Genomic DNA, 13,899 nt, shown 5'->3' on the forward strand with positions numbered 1-13,899 from the left:
CTGCTGGCTCAGCCGCCAGTTTAAATTTACCTCATAGAATCAAATATAAACCAAATTACTGCAGGAACTCGCAACATCTATTTTTTACAGTGAAATTGTATTGGCAGGAGCTTATGAGGATCACTCCTGCCCCAATTCATCCCGCTGGACCACCAGTGATTAAGGTAGGCATGAAGGGAGTCCTACACTGCTTCTCCAAGAGAGGTAGGTAGGTAGGTAGGTAAGGAGGGGATGCATGATTCTATAGCAGGGAAGGAAGGAAAGGGCATGCGATGATTCAACAGACGGCTGAAGGCCAGGACAGGACCCGACACCTCACCTCGGGAGAGGGAGGGATCGCTCCCATCCCAGCTTGGCTCACCAGACCACTGGACCACTAGGATTTAAGGTGGACCCGAATATAAAGTGAGATCCTCATTTTGGGGCCTTTTATTGGCCCAAAAATCTCGGTTTATATTCGAGTATATACAGTACATGCTGTCTCAATGTCTTTGTAAGTGGAAGCGCTGGAGTTTGTTCTCCTGTCGCTAACAACCTCACACTGAGAGCGCCCCTATTTTTCAATTGATATTTGGCACCTGTGTGGTTTGGTTTGTTGGGAGTGATTAGCTGATAGACACACTCATAGAGTCCTTATTGACATTTTTTGCCTCCTTTTTTGTATCTTTTTAAGCACCTTTCGGCAAACTTAGAGGAGTTTATAGTTTAGTCTCAATGATTAAAATATGAATAGCATGGGATTTTTCACTTTTTATATATGACATGTGCAATTGTTAAAAAAAATAAACCTGATTTCCCACTGGGTGTGCAGACATAATCATAGTAGTTTTTTTTTGGTAAAGCATGTTTGCCACATTAACCATGAAGAAGAAAAAACTTGTGCTAAGGCACATGTTCTATTTGCTTCTATTTTCCCTTATCCTGTTCACTATATGCTCATATTTCATTAGCCACACTTATCACTTTGAGAAATGTTTCAATTTTTGCCTCCTTTCTTCATAATTTCTACAATTTTAGCCATGTACACTGTCTGCTTTTTGGGTCTGAGAAAGCATCACAATATTAATTTGCTTATTTCCCTTTTCTAAAAAAAAAAAAAAAAAATCACACAATTTCATGTTTCCCTATTTATCCCAAAATGAAAGAAAATGTCTTCAACAGTTCCCTGCTAAATCCCACCTCAGAGGCAGCACAGAATCTGTAGGTGGAGAGGCAGAGAGACCTAAACATACTAAGCAGACAGTAAATAAGCAGTTTTCTTTTTGGTAAATAAGATGCTTATATATTGCTACATTTCCTATAGGTAGCATTACCTCCTGAATCAACTTTTTTGTGTTGGCAAGTATGTAAGATATTACCTAATTTATCAGGGGTAGTGGTCGTAGAACAATTATATCAATGTATGTAATGCTACCTTCTGCCTTAAAGATTTAGTATGGGTAAATCACATCAAGACAGACACACACACATATATTCTAGCACCCATTAATGTAACGGGCTATAAGACTATTGTAGTATAATAGATTAATTTTTACATGCATATCATGCTTGGTCTTCAATAAACTAGAAGACAGCAGATGCTTCCTTCTCATTCAGGAGGCAATATTAGAAAATGTAAATTAGAAGAACAAACTAGACATACTTAATAAAAAAAAGATATCATAAAGCTTAATAGCAAGAAAAATGGTTATAGAGGGGCAACATTAAAATTGTCTTAGAAAAACACTTAAATTTATCTTTGTTTAAATAATCTAACAAAAAAAGAACACATTTTTACTATGGGTATTTAGAATATTTATCATGACTTCAGAAGAAAATAGAAAAACAATATGTTAACTTAGTAGCATGATAACCACAATACAACTAGAAATGACAAGTAGAAGAGTCCAATAGTTATTATCCATCGTCCTGCCTACCTAATCTTCATCTTTCACATTATGTTCATATTTTAGAAAATCCACATAAGTAATCCTGCTCAAAAAGTAAGCAGCCCCATGAAAAATAATTTACACTAAGAAGGGTAGCTCACAACAGACAAAGCTTCCACCATCAAGCCTTCCTACTGAAGGTGCAAGAACTGTCTATACCTCACTTAAGTAGAAAAAGTCACTTCAGAAAAGATTTTAATTTTTGTTGGTGTTAAGTTTCTGCATGATTTGCTTTGAGTTGCAATGTTAAAGAGAGTAGCGAATTGCCAATGGTGGATATCTGAAAAAAGAATGAGTGAAATATGCATAAAAGCTTGTGTATAACGGATATGGATGATGTATCATTGATAGAGAGTACTGTGATATTCAGTGTTGGGGGGAGGATGCTTTTTGATAGAGCTGTACAATACAATACTGTGTAGCCTGGGAGTTCCATAGATTTAGGATGTTAAAGAAAATGTCAAAGATCTATATCCATTTCAAAAATGTATAAAGTGCAAGTATTACTGTGAAATTTATGACTAAATGAGTCTGAATGTGGGAGAAAGGAGAGAACAATTCTCTCACTTAAAAGAATCAGGGCTCATATATAATAATGACAAATGTATGTTTTGAAGGTACAAATTGATATAAATGCTCTTTAAGAGCATCTTTTGCATGAAACATAAGTCAGGAAAGTGGTAGATCTGAAAAGAAAGCACATATATACAGTACAGAATCAATGGTGGCTTTTCTCTGCATACCATTAATATATTGTAACTTTTTTTACGTTGATTCAAATACCATTTTGTTTTTTCAGATTTCTCTAAAGTATTCCACTGATGGGAAAGTTAATATTCTGAATTCTTCTGATATTTGCCTTTGGAGGCAAAATTTATTTGGGGTAAATTAAGTGCTTTAAGCTCCGCGATTACAAAAATCCACATAAGAATCAATAAAATGGCCAGTATATAATTGAATGTACTTGTCAATTATATTAAAATATTTATTATAAAGTAGTCATGTATGTAGTAGTTAAGCATCACTACCTCTTTTTATTCTGTAACCTTTTAAATGATAATATAAAACATGTATATCCTGCAAATAATTGCTTTTAATGTAAAGATCTTGAGAAAATATGTAGCAAAAATTGCGAGGCACTTGAGGCTGGGACATTAAATAAAGCTCATCCATATATGTATCAAATCTGTGTATTAACACCATACAAATGAGAACCTGGGAATCTTGAAATCCAAGGTAAAATCTAGTATTTCAATGACTGATGTTCTGTCAGTCCAGAATCCTGTAAGTAGTTTCCAATACTTTTGGAAAATCAGTTCTCATGCTATTCCATAAAAATTATATTAAAAACTGCACATTTGTTTCCAATTAAAAAGAAAGAATTTACCTTACTTTATATTCTACCATCAGACATAACACAGAATCTATGCTGCAAAAATGTCAATCATCTGTATACCTGGGTGTCTAAGTTCAAACTGAATGGGTAACATCTGCTTGGTTATCTTTACGTACATAATCAGCCACATTTACCTGGTTAGCGATAGCTCAATACACAGCTAAATATGTCAGGCTTATTTGTATTTCTGGTGTTATCCAGCTAAATGTAGATGGTTAACATTAAATACTTCAAAAACTGTTTAAATTTGAAAGCTTGGCCTATCAGTACCTCTGGGCCCCTTTGTTTCACTCAACTAAATGGGTACGACACATTTATCCTATTAAAGGGTCTGAATTGTCAAATAAAAAGATTTACCTGGCTGAAGCTTGATTTTATTAGGGTAGCCTTACCACTTTTCTTTCAAATAGTAGCAATTCAGTTGAGGTTATTGTAAATAACTTCAATTTTTTTAACCTGCTTATTACTTCTCTACTTCAGATTTTGGTTTTTAGAAAAGGAAAGTGACACCCTACATAAAAAAACCCAGCCCACAACTGTCCTTAATAAACTAACCCTTTTTTCTGCTGGCCACTGATATCACTATTTTTATTTGGAACAAAGATTCAATTTCTTGCAACTTTTATTCGATTAAAGTGGTCTTGTCTTCAATTTTACTCCATCAGTTAATCAACTTTTGAGAATTTAAATCTTATTTCTGGTTTTCCACAAGTAATTTATCTTAACTAGACTGTAAACTCCATGGAGAAAAAGCCCTCTCTTATGTGTACTGGTACAATGCTGCCTACAAACTTGTAGTGCTATATAAATGTAGTAGTAAACCTTGTTATTATCACCCCCTTGGGATTACATGTTTTCAACTGAGGAGTACAAGCTTTCTTGAAAAGTTAAGCTTTACAGTAGAAAGCCTGTATATGAAAGGTCCCTCACAATCTGCAGCAGATTGAGGGCAGATTCTATGTTAAGGTACATGATTTGAAAAGCTACTTCATAAAATAGAAAAACAATAAATGTTTCACATTCACTATTGAAACAACATTTTGCAGTTATTAAAATTTGCATTGGTTACCACCAACTAAGTTCACTGGGCCACCCTTTAATTATGTTCCTATTTTATTAACTGGGGCAAGGTATTTTTTGTTTTTTTTATAAGCAAAATACTTACATTCAGTACACATATTAAATTAACATACAAGCCTTAATTTCAAAATAATGTTTTCCCTTTCTTTTCATCCTCCCAGGCGGTTAAGTGCATAAAAACTATCACTAGTTCAGCAAAAAAACAGTACTTTACAGCTCATCATGATCATGACTGCTTTCACTTTCACCAGAAAATGCTAATATTTTTGATGAGTTAACCTTTAAAAAAAAAACGGAACTTGATGTGCAGTATAAAGCATATAAACCATTTTCAGAAATTCTTATTGTCGCTTGGATATTAATAGTGTTTATATGAAAATGTTTAAAAGGGACAAGTTGTGGCAAATTATTCATTTGCAAAAATCACAGAAAACTAGAGTCATTATATGCAATACAGTGTCTCAAAGCCTTCAAAAGTCACACTGACTTTTCAGGACTTCTGATATTCACAGTCTTATCAAGCTATACTTCAAATGTGAGCACAACAAAGCTTGTGACCAAATCCATGGATTTCTGATAATCATATAAATCCACTGGATGAAACATCTGGGTAAGATCTGGTATCTGTTGGATGATATAGATGAGATGGTTGAAGATGAGGTGCACTTTGAGTGCTCGTTATATCACGAATCTGTGATAGATAATCTTCATTTATACTTCCATGAAGACCACTTCTGAACTGTTGAAAAAAAAAAAAAGAAGAGTAGTTTGGTATTTCTTTGCTACTTTTGAAACACTCCTGGTAGAATTTGGAATGATGATCCCTAACTATTGACACAATTCTGGAAAGTTGTACTTAGTTGAAGGAGCTAAGCAACTACTAGAAGAACAAGGAAGATGAATACATTGGCTGATGTTACAGGTGTATAATGACCATTCATGCAAATCCATGCCTCGAAAAGTGCTAGGATCTTATTATAGACAAACTTGCTATATATAATCTCAAAGCATAAATTCTTAATGACTGGAGAAAACAGATGATAATGTAAGAAAGAGTGTGCTAGTCTTTTTTATACCTTATTACTTTTATTTTAGTGCACATTTTGTGTGCTCAGTTTACTTCCAAGGTAAAATGGACTTCCTGCACAAAAAAGTGCATTACAATGAAAGTAAAAAATGAATTTTATTATACTTTCCATGCAAACTGTTTACCGTAGACTCTCAACTATCCGGCACCCATGGGGATTAGTGGATGCTGGATAACTGTTTTTCTGGTTGCTTGAGAGTTACTGTAAAAAAACAAAACAAAACTGTAGCAGTAGGCAGCTATTCCTGACAACACCCCTCCCTCCAGCTCCCGATGTAGCAGAGCCGGACCTGACAACCCCCCTCCCTCTCTCTGGGCCCGGGGCACCAGCAGCAGCCAATCCTAACAACACCCCCCTCCCTCCTTCGGGCCCAAAGCAGCAGTGTCAGCCAACTATGGTTTCTGTTGGATGATGTAGATGAGATGGCTGAAGATGAGGGAGCCAGTGAACAGAAGTATCAGGAGAGCAGAAGAAGCGCCATAAACAGACTGCTTCTGACTTAAAGAGACCTGGAGAACAGACTGTCCAAACCTATTTTTTAAAAATCATGAATCAATGTCCAAACGATGAGATCAAAACATATAAAGAGAACTTCACGTTATACTGCTAAACATAAGCATACAACACCATAACACTTTACCTTATTTAATTGTGGCTGCTGATCTGACACCAGAGGATCATATTGTGCTTGATTCATGCAGACAGACTGAGGTTCTGGCATATACTGATACATAGAAACAGCACCTGTATAGCAGGACTGAGGTGTCTGCATATCTGGATGTGAGTTAACACCACATGGTTGATTCACAGGGACCTCTTGTAAACAATTTATAAAATCTTCCAAACTGGAAGGTTCAGGGTATTTTGATTTTACAGCAGCACTTCCTACATGAAAGTCCATCTGTGTATGGTTAGAAACTGGCATCACCATTGTAGAAGGTGACTGGTAAAGCGTACATTTCTTTTGGTGTATATAAGGAGCAGTATTGCCTTCTGGACTAAATGATAGTTCTTGAGTGGTTGTATGCAAACCTGAGAGATTATGTTCCTCAGGCTGTGGCTGTTGGTAAGTAAGTGGCATAACACTGAAGGTATTCCAGTTTCCAAGCATACCATTTACTTGCATGTGACTCATTTTTTGACAGAGTTGCTGTGGCACCACTCGATTAGGACAGTTCTGATCAAGTTGCTGCTGTTCTAAAAGTTGTGCTATACAGTTTGAGTCTTGCACAGTGGGTTGCTGCTGAAGGACATTGGAATACATGCATTCTGATCTATTATTTAAGAAATCCTGTACATATGTAAAAATTTCTTCTGCTACATCAATGTCTCCAATATCTGGATAATCCAATTCATTCCTGAAAAATCCCTCATCTTGATGAATAAGTTCAATGTCTTCAAAGTCAATGCCCAGACTTCTCATGATGTTGGACAATTCATTATTTTTGTTGTCTACAAGAAGTCCTGCATTATCCTGCTGAATAGATAGATTGGTATCTAAAGGAACCTCTGTTTCTTCCTGTTTCATGGCATTATTACCCAGGGCTGGCAGATTATCTTGCAAATTAGTGGAAATCATATTGATTTGTTCATTCCTGGTCTCATTAAAAAAGTTCTCAAAGGAAAACTTATTTGGTGCTGGAGGACAAATATACACTGACTCATTCTGCTTCAACATGGCACCCAGAAGGGAACTTGGATCTATAGAGCTTTGACCTTGTGTTGCTTTTGTTGTAGCTCCTTTCCCCTTTGTTTGTGAAGATACCATCAAGCCAGCTATAGGAAACGCTACCTCATACAACACAGCTTCACCAGTGGTAAACATAAAGGGAAGTTGCATGCTTCGCTTCCTCAAATTTTCAGCACCTTCTTCTTCTCTGCAAATATTAAAAAATCAATTGATCAAGGGTGATGCAAAATTAGAACATAACATAAAATTTTATTTCTATCTTGCAATACCTTGTAGTTCAATGCGAATAAACAAAATGGAAGATTAGGTTTATACCTTTGATAATCTTCTTTCTGCTAGTCCCTGGAGGATTTCATATGCTAGGTGTTCAATCCCAACCCACAGTCCAGGTGTTGCAGAAATCCACATCTTTTTTGAACACATGCTCCACCCCCCCAAAACTGACAGTTGGAAAACAACCTTGGTTCAGTCCCAAAGCCCAAGCACATACCTGCAAATCCAGGTCAAGGGGGTACGGGGGAAAATCCCCATCAACACAATCAAACTGGCTTGCTCTGCAAAATATTAACAAATGAGAAACAAGAACAAAGGCAACTCAGAAAAACATTGAGGAACAATGCAGTACTAACTGTGTGCAGCGAGCACCCCAAGAAAAGCCTTCAGTAATGTGCATATTCACATGTGTGAAACTCCCCACAGGATCTGCTAACTGGTTGGAAAAACTTCAAACCTGTAATGAAAGTGACCGAGGAAGAAAGGAGCAGGCTACTCCAACAACTGAATGAAGACAGAGAGGGTGGATCGTATGGAATCCTCCAGGGACTAACAGAAAGAAGATTATTGAAGGCATAAACCTAATCTTCCATCCTGTTACGTCCCTTCCGGATTCCATACGCTAGGTGATGTACCAAAGCCATGGTAGCTATGGAGGGACAGAAGAGCCTGTCCTCAAACCCAAGGTCCCGAAAAAAGGATGTACTGCCACAACAACTCAGTAAAACCAGGCAAAAGTATGAAGAGAGGACCAAGAAACCACCCTGCAAATTTCATCAGGATGAATTGAATGAGATGCCCCTCCACGACGCAGCCACACTTCTCTTCAAATGTTGCAAATGAGATCGGCAGCTGCTTGCCACGGGTGACGGAAGTCACAGAAATAGACATTCTATTCTATCAAATGATCGATGGATGCCGGCCTACCATGGTGAGGCACAGCAGTGAGAACAAAAAGGTGATCATATAGCCTGAACTCAATTGTCCTTTCCAAATAAAGGAGCAAGACCCTCTGGACATCCAAATTGCAGAAGATCTGATCTATGTACTCTGAACCTGTCAGATGAAATGCTGGCAACTTAACCTCCTGATTGTCCTGGAAAACTGAGACCACCTGTGTCAAGAAGGAAGGTATAGTACAGAGAAAAACACCTGCGTCCGAAACACAGAGAAAGGGTTCCCTGCATGAAAGAACAGAAACTCCAAAATAATGTACACCATGCTGAGACAACGATAACCAGAAAAACCAACTTCAAAGGGGGCCTCACCAAGGCCCTGTAAAACAATGTTAAGATTCCATGAAGGAAAAGGAAGATGCAAAGGAGGATGCAGACAAAGCGGCCCCCCTCATACACCTGGTCACATCTGAAAGAACAGTAAGCGAACTAGCGCCTCGGCGTGCTTGGCAACTTGAACATTTCAGGAAGGCCACTGCCAGACTTGTCTAAACCCTCCAGAAGGAAAGCCAGGACTACCTAACTGGGAGCCTTCATAGGCTCCACCTGATTCCTAGCACTCCACTGTGAGAAAGCCTACCAGGTTTAGGCAGAAGAAACCATAGTAGAGAGAACTTTGAGTGCAAAAGAGTCGAGAAAACTACCTCCAAATAACCGCTCATCATAAAGACTGAGTGCTCAAGAGCCATGCCATAAGACCAAAACACCGAGGGTTCTCCATGGACTCCAGTCTCTGACTGAGAAGATGTAGAAAAAAAGGGAGCCGGAGCCTCTCATCCTGCTACAGATGTATGAGAACCACATACCATGGGTGGTGAGGCCACGGAAGGAACATCATACAGGAACTCGTGAGCCAGCCAGAGCCAAACCAAGGCATCCGGCCATAGCTTCCGCGCAGTTCAAAAGGCGCCCGGTCTTCGAGATCTATGCCGAAGCCAACCCTCTGGGGCAAACCCCAGCTCTTGTAAGAGCAGACGGAACGACTCCTGTGAGAGGAACCATGCTCCTGAGAAAAGAAACTATCGGCTGAGGAAGACTACCAGAACATAGTAGACTCCAGTCTCTTGGGTGCTGAGAAAGACAGAAGCAGCTCTTCTGCTCACAACAACGCCACCAAGCTTTCTGGTCCAAGAGAGAGAGCACTAGAGCTCCCTCATGAAGTACATTTGCCACCACCGTGGCATCGAAGAAACTTGCACCACTGGTCTTTTTGAAAGGGCTGGAGAACGAATACGCCATCCAAATTTCCCAAAACTCCAGACTATAGGTCAACCAACATTGTGGACCAGGAGTCCACTACTCCTGAATGGAGTGGACCCCGCAATAAGCTCCCAACCCAACAGGCTGGCATCCATACGAACAGTTATCCATTCTGAAATCCAAAGAAGCTAGCCCTGGCCGAGAGATACTCCCTGAGGCAACCAGCTCAAATTGCTGTCAGCTGGCTCCATCCAGAAGAGCGGCCTCTGAAGAGGGAAAAATCTTAGCAGAGATCACTAAGATAGGAGGGATTCCTGTCAAGGGCGCATGGGTGCTCTGACCCAGGGGATCGCCTCCAAGAAGGCTACTAGAGACCAATAACCTGCAGATAAAACTAGGCCGAGAGAGCTGGACAGTCCAAGAGAATTCTATCTGTTGAAGGATCTATCTACTTGCCCTGGGACTGGGAAGACACTAAGTGTCTCTTCCTGAACTTGCCAACACCTGCAGAGACACTACTGTCCTCACCGTACCTTCGTATACCTGATACAGAGCCTGGAGCACCCACTGTCCTAGGAAGGGTGGATGTAGACCCTCTGCTGGCGGAAAGCCGCCTCAACTACAATCACTTTGATAAAAGTGCAGGAGCCGTCACAAGGCCAAGGGGCAGAGCTGTGAACTGAAAATGCAGTTGCAGAACATGGAAACACAGAAACCTGTGATGCTCTGGGCAGAATGAAATATGGATATAAACCTCTAGGAGATCCAAAGATACTGGAAACTCCATTGTCCATTCAGAAAAAGGGAATTCACAAGAAGTGGGTGATCGACTATAGAACCAGAATATGTCTCCAATTCTCCAAGCCTTTTTGGCACGAGGAAGAATTAGTATCTGCCTAAGCCTCCACTCAAGGACTGGAACAGGGTCCAGCTTCCCAAAGACTAAGAGGTGCTGCAGAATATTGCAGACCATGGACTCTGTTGCCATTGACTTGCCAGAGTCCAGAAACCAAGCTGGAGGCAGGCACAGGAGGACTAATCAGTGTCCAACAAAAGTTCACTCCTGACAAAACAGTAGAAGACTGCCTGCGAGTTCGGAAGCCACACTTGTTCCAAGCGACATCGGCACTTTCTTCTTTTTTTTGTGTGTGTTTGAGGCATAGCCACTGTAAAAGAACCTGAGGACTCCTGGAACTGGAACCGGGGTAACTTAATTGTAGCCCTGGGAATGACTAGGAGGAAAAACCTGAGTAGCCCTGATGACACCTGTGGGAAGAATGAAGAGAACGATGATCCCTTCCTGACGTCCAGTGAAACTGATTCACAGGGAGCAACATAGGGCGGCGTTCACAACACCTGAGTAGAGGTCATCCAGACCTATAACAACAAGAATCTGGCCCTTGAAAGGATGGCCGCTTAAGGGGATCCTTGAGGCAGCATCCTCATCCAAAGACAGTCCAAAGAGTTCAGTTCAGTACATTTTCTGCTAGTACAAAGTCTAAGGACTTGCATCAGCGGAGGACAGGCATGCATTTCCATAGAGGAGGCAGGATGCTATAACAGTCATATGTCATAAAGGAAGTGGCCACCACCATTCGGCTACCTGAGAATGCTAGAAATAAATATTTTTAACATTACCTCCTGCGATCCTGAGAGTCCTGAAACTTCACTACCCATCACTAGGGAGGGCTGTGTGCTGGAAAATCTGCGCCACAACGGAATCTACTTCAGGCTATTCAAACCTGCCAAAAAGCAGGATTCAGGTGTAGACATAGCTGTAGCAGATCGGAAAGAGCTTTCTGGGGATCACATCTGAAATCAGACCCAGGAGCAGTGGACAGAATGGAAAAGTCACAGAACGATCCAGGACCGAAGCCTGGAAGGTGGAAAATTCAAATGGAGCTCTTTCAGAACATCAGCTGTAAAGAGGCAGACATCCATCCAATGAAAATATGAAGAGATTCAGCACCTCCAAGTTTGAACACTCAGGGCGGCCGGGGAGACCAGTCTCAGCAAAGGCATCAGCCGGATCCAAATTAAATACAGTAGCAGAAGACAGAAGAAACAAAATCTGCATGTCAACAACTGCAATCGAGGTCTGGCATGGCCAGACATGAGAGCTCCTGAAAAGGAAGATTCGCCACACATGCCATAGACCAAAAAAGCCCTGCCGTGCCCGTCGGCTGCATCAAACGAGCAGGGGCTGAGGATAAACCGTTCAGAGGAGCTGAATAAAATCTGGTAATAAGGCCCATTCTGAAACCATGGCAGGGCTCTGTTAAGGTACATATGTTGCGTCAAAACAGTCCCCAGACTCGGAATGCAGGTGTGTGTACTGTGCCAGACTGCAGAACGGCCACTGGGCAAGATTTTCTTTGGAACGCATGGACCCAGGCTGGCTTCCCAGCCCAAGAGGACATGGAGGAAGTAAAGTCTGAAGCTCCAGCCCCCTCTCCCAGTGTGTTATTGCACGTGGTATGCAATCGCTGATCCGGCACTCATCCAGCACAATCAATGTTCACATTCAATAGATTAGGGGCTAGGGAGTCCATCCCAATTGAATTTGAGTAAAATCAAGAGATTTTTGAGGCAGAAATCAAAGTTAGAAAAAAAGATAAGTTTTAAAATCCAAGATGGCCGCTGTCATAAATTTGCACCAAAAACAAACCCCCTCAAAAACAGCGATTTGGAGTCTGGGGCAGTGAGGGACCTGAACCCTACCCACAGAAACTATGAAAAGCAAAGTTTAAATCGATCCACAAGCCACCCCCGAAATTCCCATAGGAAATAATGGAGGTACTCACAGTTTCTGTAGTGCCTTTGTCTGTCAGTGTTTTTAAAGCAGCTGAGTGGAGAAAAAAGGACTTTCTGCCTCAGAAACAGCTCCAAATGCATCAGAAGTGAAGATCTTTGGACTGCCAGCCAGCAAGAGACTGACTTCAACTTCTACCCCCACAGTTCCTCTGCCACATGGTAGGGGACAGGAAAGGCAGCCTGCGCCTTGAAACCCGGGTGGGTTTTTGTCCAGATGCACAGAGCCTGTACTAGAAACCTGTGACAGAGTCACCAGCCAGCAGACTTCCACGGGAAAGGACCCTGGCACTTGAAGATGGTGGCATACAGCAGGCTGGCTCCACAGATCCACCAGAGTTTCTGTGAAGCTGCAGTCCGGCTCTGCAGGACTGCGTCCTTTTCTCTGACAGGGGACCATTGGAAAGGGGGTCTTCAAGGCACTGAAGCCACCAAAAAATGAACTTTTAAGCGAAAAAATAAGAAACAGAAGCAGAGCAACAGCAAAAGACTTCTGCTCTGACTGCTTGCAGAAATTGAAATTGAACTAAGGTTGTTTGCTCTCACCCTAGGCCCTAGGGGGGTGGAGCATATGTTCAGAAAAGATATGGATTTCTGCAACACCCAGACTGCGGGTTGGGATTGAATACTTAACATATGGAATCCGGAAGAGCGTAACAGAATAAACTGTTCAAATGCAGCGAATTACAAGTATAATACATGATTAATAAATCAACAATCATAAATGAATATTTAAATGCTATGGGGCTCTTATAATCAAAATGTAAACACATCTAAAAACCCACCTAAGTTGGCACTTGGACAAAGTTTTGGTCGAGAATGTGGTATAAAGATAAACATAGTGTCAGTCTGGATGATCAAATGCCTAGACATACAGAGAGACGATTAATGAAAAAAAATATTTTAGACATACTTTTTGAGAATGGACATTTTTCCACTGCTGACTTTGGGCAACTAGCGCCCTACATCCAAATGAGGAAAGACTAAAATGGTTAGGGCTCTTCAGCTTGGAAAAGAAATGGCTGAGGGAGATATGAGTGGAGTAGAAAGGAGTAGAACAGGTATAAGTGGATTGATTTTTCACTCCATCAAAAATTACAGACTAAGGAATACTCGATGAAGTGACAGGGAAATACTCTTTTAAACTAATAGGAGGATATTTTTTTTCACACAGAGAATGGTTAAGCTCTGGAACGCATTGCCAGAAGATGTGGTAAGAGCAGATAGCATAGCTGATTTTAAGAAAGGTTTGGACAAGTTCCTGGAGGAAAAGTCCATAGTCCGTTAATGAGAAAGACACAGGGGAAGCCACTGCTTGCCCTGGATCGGTAGCATGGAATATTGCTGCTCCTTGAGTTTTGGCCACCGTGAGAACGCGCTACTGGGCTTGATGGAATTGGTCTGACCCAGGTAAGGCTATTCTTATGTTCTTAGACGTTTCTTTTGATTATGGCCCTCCACACATCTAAACATTTCT

General features: G+C 40.8%; 1 protein-coding gene across 7 annotated transcripts in view; it reads right to left on the bottom strand.

The window, feature by feature from the left end:
* Window positions 1-1,781: 1,781 nt before the first annotated feature.
* The window catches only part of AHR (aryl hydrocarbon receptor), a 145,966-nt gene continuing 133,848 nt past the window's right edge, over window positions 1,782-13,899 (bottom strand). For all 7 annotated transcript variants that reach the window (XM_033930957.1, XM_033930952.1, XM_033930951.1 and 4 more), the window contains 2 exons: window positions 6,133-7,369; window positions 1,782-5,143 (listed from right to left, as the gene is read on the bottom strand). In XM_033930957.1, the coding sequence (XP_033786848.1) occupies window positions 4,985-5,143; window positions 6,133-7,369 (1,396 nt within the window). In that variant the 3' untranslated portion in view covers window positions 1,782-4,984. The remainder of the gene's footprint in view (window positions 5,144-6,132; window positions 7,370-13,899) is intronic.

This window comes from Geotrypetes seraphini, chromosome 2, assembly GCF_902459505.1.
Source record: "Geotrypetes seraphini chromosome 2, aGeoSer1.1, whole genome shotgun sequence".
Lineage (NCBI taxonomy): Eukaryota > Metazoa > Chordata > Amphibia > Gymnophiona > Dermophiidae > Geotrypetes > Geotrypetes seraphini.